Consider the following 25,148-nt stretch of genomic DNA (forward strand, 5'->3'; position numbering starts at 1 on the left):
GAGGGTTTCGTTGAAGATTTTTTTTTCCTCCTAATTTTGTCGCCTTAACAAAACTGTCAGCGTTTGTTCTTCGCTCCTTGCTGTGCGAGTGCTTCAGTGAGCCCTGCATACAGCCAGGTAGCGCCCTGCTGTTTCTGCAGATCAGAGCCTGTCCATCCGCAGCCCTCCCAGGCAGCTCTGCTCCCCGCTGCTCCCCAAACGGACTCAAACGGCACCAGGCCAGCATCGGCGGCGCAAAAGCAGCTCTCTACCCCCTCTCCCCCTCCTCTTCTGTGTGCCACGCTCTGCTTTTGTCTCAAAAAGATTTTTTTTTTTCAGATTATTGTCCCCGCGACAAAGACGAGCCATCTGTTGTTCTGCTTTCTGGGGCTGAGACCAGGGAGAGGCCAGGGCAGCCGGGTTCCCCCAGCTTTCCCAGAGTAACCTCCCCTCCCTGCGCATTCCCTTCGCGTCCCTTTCCTGCAGCCTCTGGACGGGGCTGCTCCAGCCTGACGGGCATCCCGTGCCCTGCGGTCAGCGTGCCGCCGGGGAAGAAACCTGCCGAGCCTGAACGAAATGAGGGCAGGTACCCCCCGGCCCTGCGCTTCTGCCTCTTGCGCGGGGTTCCTGCGGGCGGGCCCGGCTGGTGGCGTTGCGTCCCCTCTGCTCTGCGGTGGCAGCCCCTGCCCGAGGCTGCTCTGCCGGACCGCGCCACCAGCGCTGGACGTCAGCAGGAATCCGGCTTCGCCAGCGCTACCGGGGCAGCGGGCACCGCGCTCGGCCCGCCGGAGCTCGCGAAGCGCTCGGCCGAGGCCCTCGGCCTTGGGGGCCGGAGGGCGGGGACCGGGGGGCCGGGGCGGGCTCAGCGCGGGGCTGCGGGCGGTGCCGGCGCCTCCCCGGGGCGGTGCCGAGAGCGGCGGCGGCGGCGGCGGCGGCGCGGGGCCATGGTGAAGATCGGCGTCCAGCAGCCGCCCGCGGCGCTCAAGCCCGAGCAGGAGAAGGAGAAGGCGGCGGGGGGCGATGGGGCGGCGGGCGCCGTGCTGCTGCCGCCGGGCGCCGTGAGTGCGGGGGGCCGCGGGGGGCCGGGGGCGTTGGGTGGTCTCGGTAACGCTTTCCTGCTTGGGGAGAGCCCCCCCCCCCCCGGTCGGAAGGTCGGGGTCCGGTTTGCGCCCCGAGCTTGGGGTTTGCTCCAAGGGGCGCCCTGAAGGCATGCGGGTGCTCGCTGAGGTCCCGAAGGGTTGGGACTGGTGAGGGTGGGGAGGAGACGGGGCAGGGCGGCTGCAGCCCGGTGTGAAGCTGCGAGGCTTCGGCCCCGGAGCAAATGGCCAGCGTGGACGAGTGGCATCGGAGCGCGTCCCTCTGGTCTGGGCTTGTGCTTGGGGGAACGTAGTTTGGGGTCCGTCAGTCATGGCTGAATTTCACGTCGTAACAGCTCTGAAGGCTCAGGGTTGGCATGGAGAGGAGGCGATGGGAACGCAGCGGCTGGTGCTGGAGCAGGATGGGAGGCAAGGGCTGGGAGCACAGGCAGCTCTCTTTAGATGCTTCGCAGTCTCCAGGGTGGGAATTGATGCGCAGAAGTTGGGTTTGCTGGCTTCAGGCGGTGGGTGTCAGAGAGGGCAACAGGCAGAGGCGTCGGGGCAGCCCTGGCAGATGCCGAGGGTGGCCGAGGCCCGGGGCAGGGACCCCTCAGTCCCAGCTGTGTGCGGCTGGTGCCCCTCTCCAGGAGGGAGCAGTCACTGCTGAAAGGTGAGGTGGGCGCTGTCCTGCCTGGCCAGGGGCTGAGCATTTCTGGACAGTCTCTCCTGGCAGTAACCGCCAGCTGCCAAGCTCCTCCCTGAGGGCAGACCTGCCAGGGTAGGTAATGCTTCGGGTAAGGGTGAAGGCTCCAACCAGAGAGTTGGGCCAAGTCCATCTTGTTCCAGCACTTTGATATCAGAGGATGAGGTTTAAACGGCACTTCTGCATTCATCTTAAATGCCTCAGACTGTGCACGCGGTTTGATCATTTACGGAACCCAAATATCTGTCTCACTGACCCAAAAACCCTACGAGGGGCTGTGGCTCTGCTCTGTTGCTGCAGCACTGCAGAACATCCCTCCTCACGTGCCTTGCCAGGGGAGCAGCAGTTACCTGCCCCAGAGAGCCGCTCTGCAGGAGGTGCGCCAGCAGGCTGCTCAGCTTTAGGCAGAGGTCAAGGAGTCACCTCCATCATAGCGACCTCTCCCATCGCACGCTGGTGTGCTCGCAGCACACTTCCCTGTGCTCTCAGGGTCTGAATGTGCTCCGTCTGTCGCTGTTGCACCTATTAATGTAGCTCCTAGAAGCTGTCTAGAAACCTGCAATGGGGAATGTGGCCAACTGTGTTCTCTCAGTGATTTCCAGACTTGGTCTTTTCTTCTTACGAACAAAAGAAGGTGGTAGGTTTCTTCCCATCTTTGATGTCAAGCTCTGAAAAGGCACCCTGAAAGTTGAATGTCATGCTGGACCTCGAGCTCACGCAGCCAACGAACCAGCTCTCTGCAGCTGGGAAGTTGGTCTTTCTGCTGATCCTGCACAAGCTCAGGCAGAATCTGGATCCTTCTCACAAGCAGTGTGTGAACAGGAGTTTAAAACCAGTAAAATAAAAAATAAAAGTAGCAGAAGCTTATTTCCATTGCGAGTGCTGCCAGATCCCAGCAATCAACATTACCCTGATTCAGGTCCTGCTGGATGAATGGAATTGTTTTAAGTAGCAAATTATATATTTGGGGTTCTTGTCATTGCCTTGAGTGTTTCTTTGACTCCTGGGGAGCACTGTGTTGTTCTTTTAAGCCCACAGGAGCTACAGAGGAACTTAAAAATATGAATTTAAAACAAAGGCTTTTCAACAGTTTCTTAATTCCAGCAGATGGGCTTGTGAGGAAATCAGCATCAGAGCGTGACAGAAGAGCAGGAGCAGGTTGCGGTGAGTTGGTGTAACAGGAGGATGTTCAGGGAGCACAGCCACTGACAAGGTGGCCCGTTCCTGATGTTATTTTTCAGGGTATTTATGCCACTGGTTTCTTCAGTAATGGTCTTTCGGGTGTAGTTTGCGCATAGCTGGACCAAGGGGGTGTTGCTCTGTAAAATATCCGACCTGTGAGGCTGATCTCTCAGGAGTCAGGCTTTCTTGCCATGCTCTCTCCTGTTGCCAATAATTCCTGTCTGTGTGCGCCTCGCTCTAACTGCCTTGCAGCAAAATGGTATTGGTGACATGCAAACAAGATGCTCTGCATTCCTTTCCTCTTTGATCTCACAACTTCAATCCCAATGATAGGAGCAGGAGCTGGGAAATGATTCAGCGGCGGCTTCCATAGCCTGCGAATTTTGGCAGGTGCTTCATAAATGCAAAGATGTGGCAGGCAGGAAGATGTCTGTGGTACTAACGTGTCCTGAAAAGTAGTAGGTGAGGAGTCCTGACAGCAAGCTGGCACGTGATGAGCCTTGTGTTTCTCTGTTGTGCAGCTCCCTTTGAATTGGAAAGAACGTGCAATTTGGACTCAGTCAGAAAATCCATGTGATTTTGAGGCAACTGCAACATTTTAAGGGCTTATACAAGAAACAGTCTTGCTGTCATTAGTAGAAGCAGGGAGGATGTAGCAGCCTCAAGCAGAAGGCAGTTTGAGGTTATGCAGTCAGTAAAATAATTTGTTGTATTTATTGGAAAATATTTTCTTGGATGTAAAATAGTATTCAGAGAGTTTTAATTGAACTCCAGATTTAGAGTCTGGAGTGGAAATACATATATCTGCTGTATCATTAAAGGCTCTGGGATACACGCTCCCTGTGTTTGTGATTCATTGTTTTTCATTAAAGTCTTCTGCTTCATGAGGGGTGAATGATAAGAACTGGAGGGAAGAGACTTCTCTCATCCCCCTCAGTCCGTACGTAACAGAGACGGGCTGCTCAGCTCTCTGTGCCAAGATCCCTGCTGAACGTGCCTCCCTGCCGACCTGAGGGGCAGCATCTCTTACAGCAAGGGCGACACCACAGGCTCGGGGCCCACGGGGACCAGGACAGCTTGCTGAGGATGAGGAGACGTCTGTGTGCGTCAGGGGATGCTTTCGCAGAAACCTTTGGGGAGAGGAAGCAGAAAGCCAAACCTGTTGTTGTGTGTCTGGAAAAGGCTGTGCTGGGACAGTGCATGCAGTCGTTCATCTTCTGCTTGCCGGGAAGGTGAACGTGGAGGGAAGGACAGTGTTTGCTCAGGCCCTGGCTGCTAGCTTTGCCTGGTGGGAGCGAAGGGCTTGGTGACCGAGGCAGGAGGGTGAGGAGAGCTCTCCCTGCCTGCAGATACTGGCGAGCCCATGGGAACACCTTGGCAGTGGGTCAAAGCACAAGGGTTTGAGGGGCTTTCCAGGATGTACGCAGCGATGCCCTGTGGGTGCGATTGATGTTTCGCTGTTGGCTTCAGTCGTAGATAGCTTTGATTTCATGCCTTTCATCTCATCTGCGTTCCCTGAGACTCTTCCTTTTGGTGGGCCCTTCCTGTTAGTCTGAGAGGCAGAAAATGCTGCTCACAGGGACTGGTTTGCTGCCCAGAGCAGGAGCCCTCCAACCCTTCTGTCTGTCTGTGTGGGCTCTTTGTAGGCTGCACATCAACCCAACTATCTAGTGGGGTTTCTCAGCCTCCTTGCTGCGGGGCTGCCCCAGCCTGCACCCTGGTGTCTTGGGATATTCCTGGCCTTTCCCCAGCCCTCCTGGATGCACATGGGCTGAAAGGAGTGTTGTCGCTTCTTCTCTGTTTGCCGTGGTTTGGGGGTGCTGGGGAGGGGAGGGAAAGGACTGAATTGGAAAAAACATCTCTGGACCCCTACAGGATCTGCTGTAGTGAAATGTCAGACTCCAGGCATTAATATTTGATAATCCATCTGGGCATGACAAAGGATCTGGCTAAAGCTGGAAGGGGAGATTAAGAGAGGGAATGACTATTTCTAGCAGAAAAGTTATAAATGGGACTGAATTTGGAAATGCAGAGCTCTCTTTCACCGAAGACGTGTAGACTGTAGAGCTGCAGATGGAGAAACATGTAATCTCCATCTCGAGATGTATATCCTCCCAAAGCTGGAGGAGAGCCGAAGCCAGCGCAGATTTGCACGTAGGTGCTCTGGGCGTGGAAAGAAGCTGTTGTGCTTACCTGCTTTGGGCACAGCGAAGTCTTTGGAAAAACACAGAAAACTAAGAAACATCTTTGAAAAGAAGCAGTTTTGAAAGGAACAAATGAACATTTGCCAAATGTAAGCAAGTGGCAGCTTCTCTGTATAAGCTGCACGTAAAAATACTGTACTGCTGTAGTCCGCTGGTAGTTGTTATGTATCGCTGCTCTCCTGTACAGCAGCAAGCACCAACTGCACAGCTGGAGAGACTGAACGTCTAAAGAAGGGGTTGTTCTTGCATGTATATTTGCGATTCCTGCTTTTGTGCTACCAAATCTTTGCTTGTTAATGGGTTTACAGGGATGGAAAATACATTTTCACTTCTGAGCTGGTGTTTTCTTCCCAGTTATGTGTGAGAACATAAGCATGTATATTTAATGCCAGTGTTACCTTTTGAGGGAGGACAGTGAGGTAGGGGTTGTTTTTTTGCTTTTTTGTTGTTGTTTGTTTAATCCATCCCTTTAGATATACTTTGCAGAGCTTTCTTCCTTGCTGCTGTGGCCACCCGCTGAAGTCAGATTGAACAATAAAGCTGAGAAGAGTAAATTTGTCTTCTCTCTCTCTTGCTATTGTTAAACTAGGCACCATTTCTTTGCGGTGAATTTTCAATGTAGGACTGACTGTCAGGGTTTTCCTATGCTGCTCTGGGGAGGAGAAGTGGTAAGTGCTGTTAACATTTCTGAAAGGGAGCTGTGATTTCATGTTATGGTGTGACACTAATCTTCAGGGTACGGCAAGTGTTGTAACCTGAAATCCGGTTCCTTGTTAAGGTGTTCAGCTGGTCCAGCTCTTAAGCATCTTGGGCACAGCCACGTCTTCCTTTCTGCTGCCCTTTCTTGAGAATCAGCCACCTCCAGCAGAAGAGTGAGGTAGATAACCAGGGACAGATGTAGCTTAATATGCCCCAACCGGGTAGCAGGGTTTAGCTTGCCTTTGGGGACATCCAAAATGACTACTTTGCTCATGATTGTCTCCCCCTGCTTGACTGTAGAAGCTCAGAGGTGAGTGTTGTAATTTTAGATTACAAATCTGTTCGGACCCCAGAGCTGTCAGGACATGGAGCTCCCTGGGGGAAGCGGTGGTTAGAGTTCAGGTGAGCGCCGCCTCCCCGCTGACACCCTGCTCTGGTGCTTCATCCAAAGCCATCGCGAGAGGTGAATGCCTTCGCATGAAATTGTGGGAAACCTTTTGGTGCAGGCGGGTTCCCCTGTCACGCTTTCTGCCCTCAAATGTCTTGAGGCAGCACCTGATCCTTTGTTCCTTTTGCAAAATCAGTCAATAGCCCTCACAACTCATGCCCATGGCTGCCTGGGCCTCTTGCACAGGTTCATAGGTGTGTTTTATTTTATATTGGAGAGCTGTACAACGTTAGTGTGGGAAATGCTGAGTATGCGGACATCAGAATGGAAGTCTGTCCACACGAGCGCGTGGTCCCACTGTCCGGCTGTGTGACGGCTCCTCACTTCAGCGGCACGTGTGGCACATTAGGAGGTGTCTTACTCTGGAGACTTGGACTTTATCCCAGCTTGGCACCAACCTGAGCGCATGCATAAGACTAACCCTTTGTAATTGTTCCCAAGAGCTGTTCCCTGAGTGCAACGAGACCCAAGGCGTCAGTGCTTCCCCCCGCGATGTGTGGGTGACTGGAGCTGTCAGAGCCGTGCCGACATGGCAGCGGTCAGACTCGTGGCCTGCTTCCTCCGGAGCTGCACGTCCAAGCTGGAAGCCAGCAGGCTGCCTTCATGGGCAGCCGGGAGCAGCCACTCCTCGCCACACCTGGGAGGAGGAGGAAGGCCCGGCTACACTGAGAACAAGCTGAAAGCTGTTGGAACTTCCTTGCCTCAGTTTCTCAGTGTTTTTAAGTGTTTTTGATGTTGGTCAAAGGTCTTATAAGGAGTCAGGTGTCGGCCCACCTGCATGTGTCTTTACCTTTGAATCAAGTCTCTCTCTTTAACTCTGCCAACCCCTCGATTTAAGAGCTTTCTGTACTCCTTAAGCAGCCCTCTGCTTCGCTCTTGCTTGAGCTGCCCTTTGTCTTTAATTACTCTGGTTAGGTTTTAGACCCATTGCCAAAGCTTTGCCTTTTTTCTGCTCCTGAGGAAAATCCCCTTTCCTTTAACTCCTCACTTTAGGCTTGCAGAAAACCCTGGCTTTCGCTTGGCCATGCTTGCTCCTTCCTGCTCCCAGGTGAGGTGTGCTGAGGTGCTCCAGAGGCTGTTAGCTGCAGCGGCGGGGGTGGTGGGGATGCTGCTGCGGCTCAGTGACGCAGGGCTGGTTTTCCCCAGTGTCACCATGAGCAGCTGCAGCTCCTGTTGATCTCTGGAAATCAGGCTGTGTTTACCCAAATCCATATTTTGGCAGTCAGACTGTTAAACAGGTTGGGACATTTTTTGCCGCTTTGTCACAGCTGTTTATTTTTGCTCTGTCTGCCTGTCACTTCAGTGTGATACTTGGGTCTCTAGCTAAATGCCTTGTAAGCACAGCCTTGTTTTTACAACAGGCTTTGGCTCTGCTAATGCCCTGAATGGTTTTACTCCCAGGAAAGAGAAGAGGGAGGCTGGAAAACCTCCAGCTGGAAGTTGTTGTGCCTCTGCCGAAAAATAAAATATATAGAAACAAATTCCTCATCCCTGTGCAAAGAGGGAGAATAAACAGCCCCTTACTCCAAAAATCAGATGGAAAAGGGAGAAAAGAGAAGGTTTCTGTCTCTCTTGCTGACGGAGGAAAAGAAAAATATGATCACTGGGTGCTTAGGAGCTCTCACGTGCTAGGCTGAATTTTTAACATCCTGCTGGCTTTGTCGTATAGCAACAACGCTGTGGTTTTTAATTAGCCAGTGGTTGTTTTTGATATTCTAATTTCCAGTGCTGGAGAGTGACTCCTGAGGCAGGTGGCTTTGTTGCTAGTCATGTGCGGTGGTATCGTTTAAAGATGTGATTAGATTCATTTATTGCAACTTTTTTGCCTTCAGCTGTGGTAGTCTCCTAATTACAGTCTTTTTTTTTTTTCCCCTCTGGTTTTCAGGCATCTTTGAGTCCAAAAGCCATCAGTTGTGTTCTCTGTGGAAATGTTGCTGCATGGCCCTGCACAAGCACTGCTCAAGTACAACATGCAGAAGTTGCCTTGGAAACTGTGTGCCATATATATATATATGTGTGTTTGTGTGTATGCATGCACACGCTATTTTCTTTTCTCATCTAAAGTCTTGGGAGGGCCTCTCAGTCTGTAAGGGCCGTCCTGTGCTGTTCTGTTCCTGGCCGCAGGATTGTTCAGAGCTGCAACTGCTGGTGCTGTGCACTGACCCCTGTGGTTCTCTCCCAGGGCACTGTTCTCCACATAGTGTCACCTGGTATTTCTCCTCACTTCACTCTCTCTCCTCCCTCCAAGCATAAATGCTTTTGAAGACAAGAGTCTTTTCAAATAATTATCATTTTTAATTTTTGGGGGGTCATCTGGCAGAGAAGCCTTTTTTGGGACATGAGAGATGCTTACATGCATGCAGGATGCAAATTGCTTTTGCTGCGATGATTTACCTCTTTGACCCTCTCTCCCTTCTTGTCTTCTTCAACCTTCCTTTCCCTGTACGTTGTCTCTCCCTTTCCTTTCTCCAGTGCTCTGGCTTGGCCATCGCTCCAGTCCTAAGCCCTGGCCAACCACTCCTGCTCGCTCTGCTCATCCCTGGGAGCTGCTCAACACCCAGCCGCTCTGGGCCTGAATGTCTCCACGTGGGAGCAGTTGTCTCTGGGAGGCAGGTCTGCATCTCCTTGCCCCACCAAACTCTGCTGCTTACCATGCGAAACAGCGACACGAAGTGCCCAGCAGCTGCACATGGGGTGCTGCCTGCAGGGTGACTTTGCTTTGCTTGCAGGAAGAGCAGGCTGCTTTGGTGGGGTTCACTTTCCCGAGACATTTTGATGCTCAAAGCCAAGTCTGGCGAGAGGTCGGTCCCTATCAGCTTACACCCACTGTGGCAGCACTACGGTTTACCAGCAGTCAGCTCTGATTTTCTCAATCTGAAGTCAGTGGAGGTGTTGTTACTGCAGGTCCTCACATTCTGTAAAGCAGTACCATGTACATGGGACTTCGTATGCTGTAGGTAGAGACCTTGAACTTATTTTTCATTTTTCTATTTTGGCCTTTGGTTGCCAAAAAGTACTAAACAGCTAGATCAGTTAGATTTTCTGATGTGGGTTTCCAAGGTTTTGAGCCTGCTTCCTTTGAGGAAGCCACAACTGCCTGTGTCAATGGCTGTAATTATGTAAGCACATCTTCCAGATCAAGAGCTCAGGCGACTTCCTTGAAACAAGCAACCTCCTAGAGATGGCTGATATTTTTTACTGCCTTTCAGATAGAGCTGCTCTCAGAACTGCATCCCGTTGAGTATTTACTCTGCATCATATTTCTCTCCTCACTTGTCAATCATCAAAATCACATCTACTATTTTTAGTCGCCCCAAGCTTCTTTGCCTGTTGGGGGTGTATATTAAGACACTTGCCAAGCTGTGTCCCCTGCTCATCAGGCCCTGCTACGTCTAAAATGAAGGATTTGAAATCTGTGTGATTCCTAAACGCAGGGGAAAATGGTTCATGGAGAACTCAACAAATGCATCCTTTAATCAACTAGATGTGTACAAGCAAATCTGGCTTTAGGCTTGTTTGGATGTTACGTTATTGATAAGAATATATGTGCTTATTTTACACTCATGTCAAGTTACATAAAAATGGGGGAAGAATGTCTCAAATCTTAGAGCAACCAGAGGGGGGAAAGACTGAGAGAACTGATGGCTATGGTGTTTCTCTGTCTAAGTAATTAGATGTCATTCTGGAGGGAAATGGAGTAGAGAAAGCTGATAAGCTCTGAAAAGCTGCATGCCCTTACCTCTTTTCCTGGAGAAGCTGCTATATTGTTTTGATCTGGCAGCAGCTGACAAAGGGAGGCAGACAGAGCTGCTTCAAAAGCTGAAGAAACAGGAAAAGGGCATGAGCTGAGCCCATCTCTGCAGAGGCAGTATGCGAGTCAGGAAGGAGCAAGGCATGACATGACACCTTTAATTTCCACACTTTGTCATCTTCAGCAAGATGCTGGTGAGGAAGAGAGATTGAATCAAGTACCTATTTTCCATAAGCCTGTACTGTATTTGTAAGACATATCAACGATGACACTTCATCAAGTTCTTGCTATCAGCTCGCGCTAGGATTGTGTTTCCAGTGGCCCAGGACCTTCAAGGACTTATGTATATCTTTTTAAAAAGCATAAGTTCTTCAAAAAGATGGAAGATATCGGGCCACATCACTCCCACTCGGAATCTGCACAGACCTTCCTTTAAGAAAATCTCCCATGTGGACGTCAGTCCCATGCGTGGGCTAGGGAAGGATGCGAAGAGCAAGCAAGGTGCTGCTGAAGCCCGGTCGCCGGCACTTGGGAGCAAGAGGCGGTGAGCGGTTTCCAGCCCAGAGCAAATGCTCGCGGGCTGCCACCTTCGCCTTCCATGGAGGGCTGGAGCTGCTGCTGACCTCCCAGCTCGGAGCTTGGCCCCAGGCTCTTCTTGACCCAATCCCTGCAGAGCTGGGAAGCCAGAGGGGTTTTGCTCAGCAGTGAGAGCCCTCGGCAGTGCCCCACAGGCATGATGATTTCTCTTCATCGTGTCCTCAGCAAGCCCTGAAATTCTGAAGAAAATCCTGAAAGACTGAATTAGGACATATTTTTGTTCCCAGACTAATTTCAAGCCTCCTTTACCAAATGGTCTGTAGCATAACCTCATCTCCTCCCATCTGGGTATCTGCTGCCTGTGCTCTGTTCCTGCACTGTCCCTGCAAGCTGGCAGGGCGCTGAAGCATATCGAATATCCTGTTTTATCCAAGAAAAGGAATTCCTTTTTAAATTCCAGTGTCCTGCCTGCTGCCGAGTGCTGGTCTGAGCGTCTGCAAAGCGATCATGCCTGCACACTGGAGCCGACTCAGCACATCTGGGTATTCAGGCTCGCATGCTGGAGTTGCCTCTGTCTCTCGCCCGGTGGGATGAAGTATTAGCAGGACAATGCCTGGCAGAAAACCAAGGCACGCAGGCGCTCTCCTTGAGAGATGGATGCTTTCCCCATATGGAGGAAGAGTGAGCTGTGCCTTTCCCTCGGGCTGCATGGGGAAGGAGCTCTGCCAGCTCCCACACACAGGCCGGTGGCCGTGGCCACCTCTTGTTGCACTGAAATACCTGTCCCTGCCTCTGCCCAGGGAAGGTTTTGACCCCAGCCTTTCCAATTCTCTTGACCAAAAGAAACCACATGTGCTTGAGGCAGAAAATCGGTGGGGTGGCTTGTTGCAAGAGGAGCATCTGGTTAATGAATTCTTACAAAATATTAAACATCTGGTGAACACTGTTAGACAGTGCTTTTGTGTGTTAATATTGTGATTTTTGCCCTCAGTGAAAACACTTGTCTCAGAGGCGTGCTTTGCTCTCCAGGAGAACCGTGCTGCTGAGTCTTGTTTCACGTCCCCACCGCAGAAATTGAGGAGGGTCGGCAATGCTGCTAGATCTGCAGAATCCACGGTGCTGCGTGAGCGCGGCGTGCCATTTTGTTTGCCAGCTGGTGGCCTGGGCCTTCCTGGCAGGGTGCCTTTCCTGCAGCTCACTGCTGGGACAGTCTGGTTCTCTTTATAACAAGGGTAGCATAAGGGAAAACTGCTCCCGTGCCGGGGAGCCAGGCATTCCTATGGCAAGAATGGATGGAAACCAACTGTGATGGATTTTCTGTTTTTGAAATATTCCTGTTTCTGCTGCAGGGAGAGGCTGTCCTGTGGGAAAGGACGTGTGCTGCACCGTGGGTAGGGAGCAGCCTCCTGGAGTCTTCCAACCTGGTGAAGCTTCCTTACCCCAACCGAAACGCTGCTAGAGCAGGTTGGGCACAGCTCCTTCCACCATCTGTCAGCACTAAAATGCCTCCAGCCCGAAGCTCAGCTGCTGGCTGATGTGTGGTTGGTTGCTTTTTAGTTACGGCTCATGCATAGTGACAAAGGCTGGTGGCCTTTAGGTCCGGAAGGAGGTGTACATTTCAGTGAAGGTTTGTGCTGGTGATTTCTGCACAATATATTGCAGGGCTGCGGTTAATTGTTCCCCTCGGCCTGCATGACACTATTTTGAACCTCATTGCCTTCACTGATGCTCCATCAGAAAAGTAGCTGTTGAGGTTTTTTTTCTCTCTTAGACTTTGAATTTTTTTTTCTCCCTGGTATTTCCTAGGTATTTCCTAGCTTCTCTCAGGGCAAAGCCCTGAGTAGCTTCTCCCACCTTCTCCCAAATACAAAGCTCAGGCGATTCTCCCTAAGCCACGAAGGCTTTGCAAGGAGCCAAACCCATCTCCTACTGCAGTGAGGGGTGAGATGTCTCGCTGTATTCTTGGCTGTGCAAAGAGCACAGACCTGCTTAGCAAATAGCAAACCAGCAAGGGCTTATTTTTCCGTCCCTGCCATTCTTCAGACAAAATTTGTCTTTTTAGAGGGCTCCTCTGAACCCTCTCCCCAGGCTCACTGGGAAGTTAGCACTTGCAGCTCCTCGAGGCAGCAACCAGTGCGTTATCCATCACGGGAACCCGGCGCCTTTTGGATGTGCTTCTCTTGCTGAGCATTAAGCGTTTTCTCTGCTGTGCTTCAGTGGTTAGTAGCAGGAGAGCTTTTTGTTCATTTTCACGCCCCGTGTCCGCACTCCTTCTCTGATGGCAAGTATCTGGGGAGATCTGTTTTTGTGAAATACTTGACATACAGCATGACTTTCCCATCCGAGCAGTTCACGGCAGAGAGCCTTTAAACAGAATTGTGATTTTATTTTTCTTTTCTTCGTGGCTTGTCACAGTTGCCACCCCTCATCTGTAGGAGGAGGGGAAGGGAAAAAGGGGAGATGAACTTCAGATGCTTTATTTTTCAGTTCGCTCATCCTGTTGTTTGCTGGAGGAGTGGCCACAACCTGGTTAAACACTGATCCTTCAGTGTAGGGAGCTGGCAGAGTTGCTACAGGTCTTTCCAAAGCTGGGATGAAGAGGAAATAAATATAGATTAATTTCTCCTGGAGGTGTGCTAGAGCTGCAGCTTTCCCAAAGCTCTTTGGTCAGAGGCCTCGGGGCTTCAGCACCTGTACCACCACCCTGTGAGTTTTGGCCATGCTACCCTGGAGAAGCTACCTCCTCCTTTGCTGTTGTCATGGGTATAATAGTGATGCATCTCAGACATGAAAAGCTGTTATTTTCTTTCAAATCTGTTTCTCCAGCTTGTATCAATCTCCAGCTAGCCATGGTGAGAGTGTTTTTCTAATCAAACGCCTCAGATCCCAGACTGCGGAGAGGGAGATGAGCTGCAGGAGCCCTCCCTGGTGTCGCTCCTCTGTCTGCTTGCTCATCTGAGGGTAGCTTTCCAATTTTCTGGGTGGAAAGTGGGGCATCTGCTTCTGAAAGCCTTTACATCCTTCTGCTTAAGTTTTCAGAGAGTTATTTTGGCAGGACAAACAAGAGCCTCATGGGCTGGGATGCATGCTTCCCAGGAGGTCGCCCTGCCATTGCACTGCCCTCCTGTTTGAAGGGTGTAACAGGGCGAGCTGACTCCTGCCTGCGTAGGTCGGACAGCACTCTGAAAAAAGCAGGTACCTTTTCTTTTGGTACTCGGACCAGCCTGCATGTTCCTGGAAGGTGTGACAGAGTCTGCCTGACAATGAAGGTGAGGCAATCAGCACAGCTGTTTGGGTAGGCTCACCCCACCAAGGGGGTACCAGCAGGTACTTCTCTCACCAGTCATTTCCACGTCGAAAATTTCCCCTGAAGAATGCTGCAACAGTGTCAGTATATCAACAACAATGAAAAAAATGAGTATAAATACAAAAGCAATGTAGTTTTATCCAGCAGCCATCCAGTTGTTACTTCTGCATCCCTGTTCCTTCTTCCTGATAGCCTTTTTTTGATTGATCTTTATCACCGCTGAAACAAAGCTGGATTTTGTTCTGAGCCGTTTGTAGGAACCAGGGCATACGTGTATGTTTGTATGTTCACACACATCCATATATATGTGTGTGTGTGTGTGTGTATATATATATATCTGGGGCGGTGAGAGAGGAAGATGCATAAAAAGTGTTTTACTCTTGCCAGAGCGCTGCTAAGTGTGAAATCAAGTTACAGGACACTGCCCATATTCTTCAGTTGCACTTCAGAAGCTCACGTGTGGCCTTGACATGAATTGTTGTTGATTTTCTGGTCTCTTGCAGCGGCAGCTGACTGATGCTCTCATTTTTGCCTTGCAGGAGGAGCAGGCTCCTGCGGTGCAGAGCCGGAGGTCGTCGCTCAGCGGGGTATGCTACTTGACCATGGGTCTCCTCGTACTGCTCCTCGGCTTGGTCTTCGCTTCGATGTATGTCTACAGATACTTCTTCATCACCCAGGTATGGGTGAGCGAGGAAGGACTGCTGGCTCCTTGACCCAGAGCAAGCAGACAAGCTGCTTCAACCTTTGGTTTGGTGCTGCTGTTTCTTCCTTTGTGTGGTGGTGGTTCAGGAGCCAGTGCTTCTGGGCCCCGCAGATGAGCATGTCTGAAGCAGCAGGTTCAGGCTCACCTCCATCCTGACTGTCAGGAAGGGCCTTCTGGAAATTCTCCTTTTCTTCTCCTTTGTTTTTTGTTTTTTAACTTGTATAAAAATATCCTGCAAGTTCTGCCTTGTGAACCCAACATTACTGTGGTCAGTGGTCAACCAGTTTTAAAGCATGACTGGCTGTGAGGGTTGAGCAGGCCCTGGACAGAGCAGGGGGGACAGGCAAGACAAAGCAGCTTTTTGCAATGGTTTTTTTTCTTAGGCTCTAGCACAGAGAAGCTCCGTAGGCATAACAAAAATAGGTGCTGCTATTAATAAAGCAAGCAGTGAATAGAAAAGCGAGCAGGAGATGGTGTGGCAGGTGGGCCTACAGCCTCTGTTAAATTCAGCACCTTTCCTTTCATGTAGGCTTCGCATAGCCTGCCCTGGCAGAGGCACTGGGCTTGCAGCTTTGTGGATTTGAGTAACTGTGGGTCAGAGCATGGGGACTGGGACGCGGTAGGGCTGCTTTTTAAGTAGGAAACTGCTGAGCTCTGTGGCTTGCTGAGTGTTTAGCTAAGAAAGCCCAGAGCATTGATTTGCACTGAAGACCTCATTCTGCTGTGGAGCAGCTATTAGTGAATGAGCTCTCCCAGGACTGCAGGCTGCATTCAGCTCTGCAGCCAGCACTTATCCACTCAGCAATACAGGCTTTTTATACACTTCCTTCCTCCATACATGTTCGTGCTGTCAAATTGATTTGCAATCCTTGTTTTCAGATACATCAATTCTTTATTACCTGTGCTCATTTATAGCTGGTCTGGAATCCCTGTGACAACCATAGGGCTGCTCACCCCTCCCACACAGCAGTATGAATATGACGGACCCATGTGCAGGGATTTTGGTGCAGGCACTTGTTTATGACTGGGTGGCAGTCACTGGTGTTGAGGGCTGGTTTGTCAACTGGGTGATGGACAGCGTTTGGTCCATCAACCAGTCAGTAACCTACCCTCGATGCATGCTGAGTGGCACTGGGAAATGTCAGCTGCTCAATTTGGGGCTGCCTGTTGTTACCCCACTGCCTGCCTGTGATACCAAATGAAAGCTTATGTGCAATTACATGGCAAAGTTCCTTCAGCACAGTCAGAGATGGTCTGGGGACCAAGGTGATGGAGCCTTTATGCTTCAGGTCTCTGATGGCTGCAATTTGTCCCTGTGATGCTAGTGCTCAGACGTAATTGCTCGCCCTGGGGTAGCTCTCTTACCTGCAGTTTGTGCTTCTGGAGTCCCAGAGGGCAGCAGCTCCTGATTCTGTCTTGGTGCATTTGCCATAGACGAGCTACAAGTGCCTTTAGAAATGATGCTTGGCTTGCTTCAAGCTTACATGCCTTATACAGAAAAATGCAATTGCTGGAAGCTCTGTCTACAAAAGGATCTGAACAGCCTAGTCATGAAATTTAAGAGCCTTCTGACAGACATTTTACCTTTCCGATTCACCCCATATGAAATCCCACAAGGGATCCTTTCTTCCCTTTGGACTTGGCTAGCAGAAAAGGAGACATGGTTGTTTCACAGGGGTGTTTTGCACTCCCTTCATCGAGAACGTTTTTTGGCTGACAGATCTTGAAATATTCTTAAGTGCCCGTTTGATAAGTATTTTTACCCAGTTTGGGGACTTTTTTTTTCCTGTGTTGGCTCTCATTGTTAATGGGGTTTGGGGTGTACGTGTGTTGTGTCTCCAACTGGATCTCATCCCCACAGCTTCCCCGTGAGAGCGTGTTTCACTGCGGCGTCCTTTACGAAGACTCGCTGTACTCCCCATTCAAGGGGCAGCTGGAGCTGCACGAAGACGTCAAGATTTACATTGAGGAGAACTATGAGCAAATCAATGTCCCGGTGCCGCAGTTCGGAGGGAGCGACCCTGCAGATATCATCCATGATTTCCAGAGAGTAAGGCGCTCTTTCTGGGCGTAGCATGGGGGGCATCAGCACGGTTCTCATGGCCTAGCACTATTGCTGTTGTATGTCATATCTGTATGATGATCTTGTTTTTGAGCTCTCCTCCTTCTCAGGGCCCTGTCTGAGCTTTTCCAACCTGCTTGTCTTGCATGTTAGGCCTTGCTAGGGAGGTCCTTGTACAGGTTTGTTGCTTAAAAGAATTTCTTGTCTTCACTGAATTTTTCTTTTGGCCGTTTAACGTCAGTGTGAGGTCGGTGCTCGCTGAAGTCAGGAGGCAGCGGGAGGGCCTTCCCTGTGAGCTGGTGGGATGTGCCAGTGTGGCTGAGCGTTGGGCATGGGGTTAGAGGATATTTATGGTGGAAGTGCAGGACAGCTGCTGGCACAGACTTCAGGGGCGAGCCGGGTGCCTGCAGCCACATGAGGAGAGGTGGTGAAGTGCATGGAGAGGGGAGGGAAAATGCAGAAGAGAAATGGAAACTGCTGTTCACCAGGAGTGTTTCTGACTATGAGCAGATCCAAGGGCTTCTCCAGGGCGGGTTGAGGGTGCTTCAGCCTAGAGTGCTCCTGTTTTGGTGAATGCCTCCTCCTTCCTGTCCTGGTCCTCACTTCAGCCTCTTTTCAGCTAGCTTCACAGCCATATTTCATTGAGAAGGGCTCAATTCCTTAATCTTTCTGCTTGGAACACAGGGTCTGACAGCTTATCATGACATAACGCTGGATAAATGCTACGTCATCGAGCTGAACACCACTATCGTGATGCCTCCACGCAACCTGTGGGAGCTGCTGGTTAACGTGAAGGTACAGCTGCAGTACTGCTTTATTTTGTGTGCTTTTCTTGAGTTTGCTCCTGGGTGCCAGTTAGAATCTCTTGGGAAACAGAAAACAGTGTCTGTGGAAGTAAGCCTTGGCTCTGACAGAGCTAAGTCTTTATGTAGAGGGAAAGCTTCAGGGGCTGTAGCTGAAATATTAATTTTGCGGACAGCACAGTAACACTGGCATGATGGATGAACCTGACCAGGGTAGCTCAGAGAAGCAGCAGATTCCTTTCTCTGGTGCTTACTGATAGGAGTCAAGGTGGGGAGAAAAGGGGTGAATTGCCCTCTTCTCACTCTTGCTGCTACATTTTGCCATTTGCAGAGCTCTTGGTACCCTGTGGGGAGTGCTAGGCCTTCTGCTTTTACCCTTTTGGGGGTGGAATCTGTGCTGCTTCCCTCACCATGCTGAGGGCTGAAGCACAGCACTTGGTCTGATGCAGCTTTGCTCACAGCAGGCATTAATTGGGCCTAGTACCAGCAGTTTTGTTCAGTTCAGAAGCCCGTGCTGGTGTATTGCAGTGACTGAAAACAGCCTTAAAATAGAGCACTGTTTAATCTTAACAGCAGGAAAAAAAAGAAACAACAGGATTTTTAAGGCTGCAGAAGGTAAAGCAAAACACTGTTTGGCTCTTGAACTCCCTTCCAAGACAGTCTGTGTAGAAGAAGAAAAACAGTGTAACTCTTTCTCTAATTCCCTTCAGTCAGTGCTGCTGCATGCAGTGTGATGAACTTTGTAGAATTAAGCTGAGAGGTGAAAGGCTGGGCTTGAGAGATGCCTGATCTCTGGTACTTGTCAAACTCCCAGCTTGTTTCTCAACAGTCCTCACAATTTTGTGCACTCTGACCATCTGTTAAGTGTGCTGGGAACACCACTGGGGCACAACACACATTTATTTACAACTCTCTCCAAACCAGCCACCGTGGCAGGTGACCAGTCCCTTGGGCAAAGGGAAATGGAAAAGAGAGGAAATGGAAGAGTAGACCCTCAGCAGAAAACTGGGAGATTGGAAATGCTGGTCATGTTCTAAAGTAACAGGTATAAAATTACAGGAAGTGAAAATGATGCTTTGTCTTTATCAGAAATTGAATTAAAAAGGGGGATAAAAATACGGTTAAAGTGGTCTTATGACCATTATGACCTTAATTCTTTAAAAAGAGTGTAAAAGCAGACGTGGGTTTAAATAACTGATTATTGGGATGGACACATGTCCAATCTGTCTGTGCAGGTTTTAACGTGCACTTTAGAGTCACTGTTTTCAAGTGCTTAGCTTGCTCTTGAGCTCACAAGAAGTTTCTCATTGTGAGCACAGTGAAGCAGGGGAACAGGCGGCACACAGAGGTTGTGCTACCTCCATCAAGGGGTTTCAAGACCAGACTGGATATAGCCTCGAGGAACTTGGCACAACCCCATAGCTGCCTCTGCTTTGAGCAGGAGGTTGGACCAGACACCTCCTGCACTCCCTTCCCAGCTGAATTATCCTGTGAGCCGTGGCAGTGGCCTGTGTCAGGCAGAGAGGGCAGGTTTCTTCCTGCTGCAGGGACTTTCATTGCCTGACGATGTGGTCGCCTTCTCTGAAGTGCTTCTGTTTCAATGGTGGATGAGCTGCATTGGTCCCCGCTCCTCTTGGTCCTCCATTTGCCTTCCCTGCTCCTCTGAATCCAGTCAAGTCCCCATTGAACGAGACTAATTTCTGGGTGGAAGTTTAGCTTTGAAGATGTTCAGTGGCTTCGGCCCTATTTCTAGAACCGAACCTCGGTCCAGCAGATAATGTTAGCTGTTTGCTCTGGCAGGCTGTGGCAGCAGAGGGACTCGGTTGAAGCCCTTTGCCCTTTCCTCAGCCCAGTGCCCTGTGCCCCTTTGCAGTGTGGCTGCACGTGCCTTGTGCCTGCTCTGTGGTCCCAGCTGCGTGCAGCCACAGCTGTGCCAGACCCTGTTCAGGTTTCAGCCCTGCTGTCACCTGTACGCCTTACTGGGCCTCTCCCCTCTCAGGTTTTTCCCTGCAAATGGCAGTTGTGCTGCTTCTTGCAGGCTTATGTGTGGATAGGTGTAATGGCTCAGTGACCGGGGCTGTGTGAGTATCTGAGAGAAGAGGATGGAGGGATGCTCCCACTGTGCGGCAGCAGGAAGCTGGAGATGACCCGGTCAAATGATGGATGATCCACATCTTTTGTAGAGCCCAAGATTAATTTCCCTGTGGAGATGCTCAGAGCTCTAGTGTTCTTGAAACTGTTAGCAGAGAATTGAAGGTAACATGCTTTTTGCACAGTCCTGTGATGGAGGAGCAGCAGTTCCTGACTATTTCAGCTCCCACAGCTATTTAAATCTAAAACAATGAACATAATGGATTGCACGCATGTGTGTGTCTGTTTCTAAGACCTCTTGTCTTGTCAAGGGTATGACAAATCCTGAGCCCCAATCTCACGTGTTAACATGACAGCTTGTGCCAGTAACTGCACGTATCATGTACCCTCTCCTGCACTCTCCCGCTGAGAATCAATAATTGAATTTCTTGTGGAACTGTTGTGTTAGTGTAGTACAGGCTTCCACTAATAGCCTGGTGCTCCAGCACTAGAGGAGAGCTTTATTGATCCGGAAGACTGTGCCAGCCCAACAGCACGGCACTAACTTAAGGCAGTGTGTTTCCAGGTATGTCTCTGTGGAGATAACCAATCCTGTGGTGGAAATTGAAGAGATGAAGTTTGAAATTGTGCTGCTGTTGCTTGCTTTTTCCCCTGCTTATATTTACAGTGGTCCCTCTTTGGGGATCTGCTGATTCTTTTATTCCTTTGACTCTTCTTAAGCAAGTGGGACCATAAATGAGTCTTTGCTTCATGGCCTGGTTAGCATCTGGTCTGCTCAGAAGTGGCCCCCACCTCAAGCTGGACTTGTAGCACGGCTCCCTGTTGCCCCCGTGGTGCCCAGGCAGTGGTGAGACGCCCTGAGCACCTGGGCCCCTCCACTCTGCTGCCTTCACGAGGTTGGGCACAGCTTGCAGAGTCTTTGCTGCCAAGCAGATCTCTTTCCTGCAGCAAAAGAGGTGCCCTCCATCCCTGGGAGGCTCCCAGCTCCTCCATTTTCTCTCTCCCGTTTTTTTCTAGCTCCTGGTTTTTCTCCTGTTTTTTTTTCTAGCTCCTGGCTCTCCTACATCTTGCCCACCAAGCACCCCACTTACCACCCTGGTCTTCAAAGCCACCTCCACCTCAGCAGCAGGGAGACTGTGTGTGTCCGTGGTCATTGCTAGTCCCCATTACTGCAGGCTGTAAGGGCAGGAGGTCACTGGGGTTGTGCTGAATGGGTCATGAAGGAGGGGGAATTGCAGAAAAGTTGGGAATCTGTTGGAATCTCAGCAGGGCTGGGGTTGGGGGATTTTGCCTTTTAAAGTAGAAGTAAAATTCACATTTTCAGTGGAGCTTCTGGTGTTTCACCTGAGCCTGGATCCCCCTCCAGATGGGTTTGCCATGCTCTTAGTTAGAGCTTTGCACGCCCTCCTGTAAAACTGGATTTAGTTTCTAACAGGGTCAATCCTACACTGGCTTTACCTCCTGTCTGAGTATTCAGTTTTTGAAACTAATCTGTTTTGCGTGCCCTGTGCTAGTAGCATGGGAGAGTTGAATGCAAGGACAGGCAAGCACATTAACCAGCCTTGCTTAGTGCAGCTGGAGCCTTCAAGCAGCGAGTTCCCCCAGGTGTGGCCATCTTTGGCGCTCTGTGCGAACCAGGTCTTTGTTAACAGATCGCTGGTCATGCTTTTTTTTGTGTGTGGAAACTGTCATTTCAGAAGGGGACGTACCTGCCTCAGACGTACATCATCCAGGAGGAGATGATCGCAACGGAGCACGTCCATGACATGGAGCAGCTCGGCTCCTTCATCTACCGCCTCTGCAGTGGCAAGGAGACCTACAGGCTGAAGCGGAGGAGCGCCAGGAGACGTAAGAGCCTGGCAGCTTTCAGCCGCCCTAACTTGCTTTCCCCCTGCATCCCAGTCATTGTTTCTGCTGTAACAGCCATGCTGGCCTCCTCGTGGTGAGAGGGGAGGTTTCCCTGGGGGTGTAAGCACACAGATTTTTTTGAGGTGTTCCCCATTTAATTCAGCTGAACCCTGGCCTGTGATGCTGCTGCTGCAAATGGGTGCTGGCTGCCGTAGGTGTTTCTATTGCTGCGTCTCTCGGATTAATCGAAACGTTAATAAAGATGCTTGCAGGAGCTAGCACTTCATTTACATGTGGACTCCTGGGGCTGAACTAATAGCAGTACTGTTGGGAACGGTTTGGAAAATTTCCCTAATGTAGATACCTGCTTCAGTGGCAGCTATTCAGAGCAGATTAGGTCTGCAAATTGCCTTTAATTAATTAAGCTCTCAATAATATGGAAAAAGTTGTGAGGAGGGAACAATAGACTACCTTAAAATCATTTCATGAAATGTTATGTATGTATCTTATATACATACGCTAATGTCCTGCAAAAAACTCCATAGTTTCAGTATTTGTAGTTACTTGTTTTTAGATACTGTTTTAGATACTGGTATATTTAAAGCCTCACCTGAAACAGCTTAAGGACGCAGGGAGTATTCCTTGTTCTCCAGAGAGGCTGAAGCCATGGCAGGATCAGTGCGTATGATGATTCAAACAGCCAGAAGAGGATGATTTTAAGCCTTCCTTGGCTGCAATCAGGGCTGTGCTCTGTACCAGCCTGTGACTCCTGCTGGTTTTGTGGGGCTTTCTGGCCTGTGAGATAACACTGAGATGCTGTCAGCTGAAATCAGCTGTTTCTCTGTGGTTCCTCCAGCTCATGGCAGCTCTTATTGCAGGACTAAGGCCTAGATAATGTGGCTATTCTTCCAAAGAAGAGATTATGCTGCTTTTCATACAGGCTGTGTTGTTCCTGCATTTCAGTGTTCAGTGGTTGCATCCCATCTGCTTTCCTTCCCCCACCTAATGCAGCTCTTGTAAATGAACATTTGTTGAGTTTTCTCCCCACCTCTCTCTCTTTTAATCCCTTGTAGGTATCAGTCGACGTGAGGCTGGGAACTGTCATCGTATTCGTCACTTTGAAAACACTTTTGTGGTTGAAACTGTTATCTGCAAAAAATCATGAGGCTGCTGTCCTGTTGTAACCTTCCTTGGCTTTGCTTGCACATACATGCTCTCAGCCCTCTTTTAGACATGGTAATGTGTCTTACTTTATTTTTATTTTTATTTTTATTTTTATTTTTACTCCTTCCCTTGCTTGTGAAGCTCTAACCTCTTGGGTCCATCGTGGCCTCACAGCTGATTATCTTTTTCTCCCTCCTGCCTACCTGAGACGTTTTGCTGGGCTTAAATTTACACAGTGGTCACAGATAGCCTGGGAGTGAACGCAGCCTCATCCATGCCACAGGACAGAAATCTCTTTTGGGAGCAGGCTTGGGGTAGAAGGGATGGCCAAGAAATAGGATGCTGGAAACAGGTGCTCTTTTCCTGGATGAGCAATTTCCTGCTGGTAGTGTTCTGAACCTGCCTTGGCACCAGGACAGAAGGTGTGTGACAGGAGGAGGGCTACCAGTTTGATGCTGATGTAACTACCAGGAATATGGAATCAGATGCCCTTAGGGAGAGAACAGATGTGAGGCTACAAACAGTGACTCAGAAAACTCAGCAGAGGGGGATTTCTGCCTAAACCGTGCTGTGGTGCTCCCAGCTTGCTGCTTGCTGTTCTCCTGAAGGCCAGGTTATCAAACAGAGAAAGCAGCCTGTACGTGTTGCCCCTGTGAGTACTCCTCGCCACGTGGCAGTCTGCTCCTGAGCCTGGCGTGGCTTGGCACAGCCCTCGGAGCAGCGTGGGGTGCCCTCGGGTGAGCCCCTGGAGGGTGGGTACGCGGTGCTGATGTGGGGTGGCAACAACATGGCGATCATAGCGCTGCTTGGGGGCCACAGAGCAGGGAGGCTGCGTAGCCACATTCAAGGCTGCATAGCCTTACTCTGCCTCTTTGTAGAAGAGGCTGCCATGCCTGTGTGCAAAGGGGTGTCAGCAGCAGGATTGGTAGTTACTGGTGAGTACAGAAGCAGATTTTTTTGTTTGTGTTGAGAGAGAGTTTTCTTGTATAACTCCTCCAATGAAAGCTGTTTTGATAGTAATTCCTGTAGCCCTACTGTATGTCACATCATCTGAGGGCACCGTTGTGGTACAGATATTGATACAAGGCAAGATTCAGTGCATTGATATACTGCAGAGAAATTGTGTGAACAAAATTGCATTTCTATTGATCATTGGAGAGAAGAATTGTAGAGTAATTAAATATTCTTCCCTCTGATCCATAAATATAGTTAAAACTAATTAGGTTCTTAAAATGCAGGCAGTTTTTTGGCTTGAAAGAACAGCATGAAGTTCAGCTTGGCACATTCTTGTTAATTGGTTTCCAGCAAATCTGGACTTGTTCATCTGTTGAAATGAGCTTGTTGTTTTAGAAAGAGGAAGGATAAAGTAAATGCAAGTACAATCATTAATTCAGCAGGACCAAAAAGTGAATATATTTTAGAGTAAAACTTTTAATAGTAATACTGTGAGCTAGTTACTTGAAAACAAAACAGTATCTCAAAATAGTCATCTAAAACAATAGGAATTAGTATGTCCTTAGAGGCTGAGAATTTATTTTTTCGTATAAATGTAGAGTCAACCATAAATATTAAATTTTAACAGGTAGAGGAGGAGATGTTGGTCTCCTGCTTTAAGCTGGATGTAAAACGAAGAACTGCATGTACTTCATGCAGGTTGGTAAGGAAAGTTTCCTACTGCCAGAGGGTATTTGCTTTTCTATAGTACAGCTGTGTTTTTCCAAATATAACTTGCTATCAGCCCTAGCCTTTCCTTGCGAAGTGGATGACAAGCAAGTCAGAGAATTGGTTTGCTTGGTGGAAGTACCACAAACTGGTAAATTTAAGCCCTGTGTTTCTCTTTGTTTCTGGGCACCTAAGCCTGCACTCAGGTGAGCACACAGACCTTTTCCCCCTTCCTTCTGATTCTGCATGAATTAACTGGTCATTGAATATGCTAACTCTGTGCAACCCCGCAGCTGTAAGGACAAGCCCTGGTTCTTTAAGATGAACTGACATGTTTGCTGTTTCATAGGGTGAGAATGCAGTTGTCTAGAAAGAAAACACAAAATGCTTTGTATATTTTGTCTGGTAGGACTCTTACCTCTTAGGAAACATCCATGGGATAATAAAATCTTTTACCTCTGATATGTAAAGCGTGTGTTTGTTGAGAATGAAAGCACATCCCCTCCATGAAGCTATCGCCCATGCCCTGAGGTGTGGAGGCTCTCCCCAGGGCGATGGGATTGCTGTGCAGGGATGCATCCAAGTCGCCAGCTGCCAGAGCCTGCCCATGCCTGCAGGCTTGAGGGCTTCCCTCCCCTCCTTGCCACGCCAAATTCAGCCAGGCAGGACCCACTGGGCTCTTCTGAGCTGTCTGCCCCGCTTCCATCCTGGTGGAGAAGTGTCTGAACAGTGTTCCTGAGCTGGAACATTGAAGCTCTTTCCAAAATCAGTCTCTAGTCGATCAGTGAGGAAGTTAACGTAAGGCATTTTGCTGGTTACAGTCTTTGTATTTACCTCTTCAGTACCTGGATGCCTTTTCCGTCGTTGGGGTTCTGTAGAAGAGTTTTGTGTTCTACAATAATTGTGTTTGCCAAAGCCTGTTCTGCAGC

The 25,148-nt window shown here is 49.7% G+C and overlaps 1 protein-coding gene across 1 annotated transcript; it reads left to right on the plus strand.

Moving 5' to 3' along the window:
- The first annotated feature begins 876 nt into the window (after positions 1–876).
- ITM2C (integral membrane protein 2C) lies at positions 877–24,681 on the plus strand. Its single transcript, XM_040566519.1, has 6 exons — positions 877–1,037; positions 14,426–14,563; positions 16,451–16,639; positions 17,336–17,446; positions 21,243–21,393; positions 22,467–24,681. Exons 1-6 carry the CDS (start codon positions 924–926, stop codon positions 22,556–22,558), a joined length of 795 nt encoding a protein of 264 aa, XP_040422453.1. The 5' UTR covers positions 877–923; the 3' UTR covers positions 22,559–24,681.
- Positions 24,682–25,148: the final 467 nt, after the last annotated feature.

This window comes from Cygnus olor, chromosome 9 (genome assembly GCF_009769625.2).
Source record: "Cygnus olor isolate bCygOlo1 chromosome 9, bCygOlo1.pri.v2, whole genome shotgun sequence".
Lineage (NCBI taxonomy): Eukaryota > Metazoa > Chordata > Aves > Anseriformes > Anatidae > Cygnus > Cygnus olor.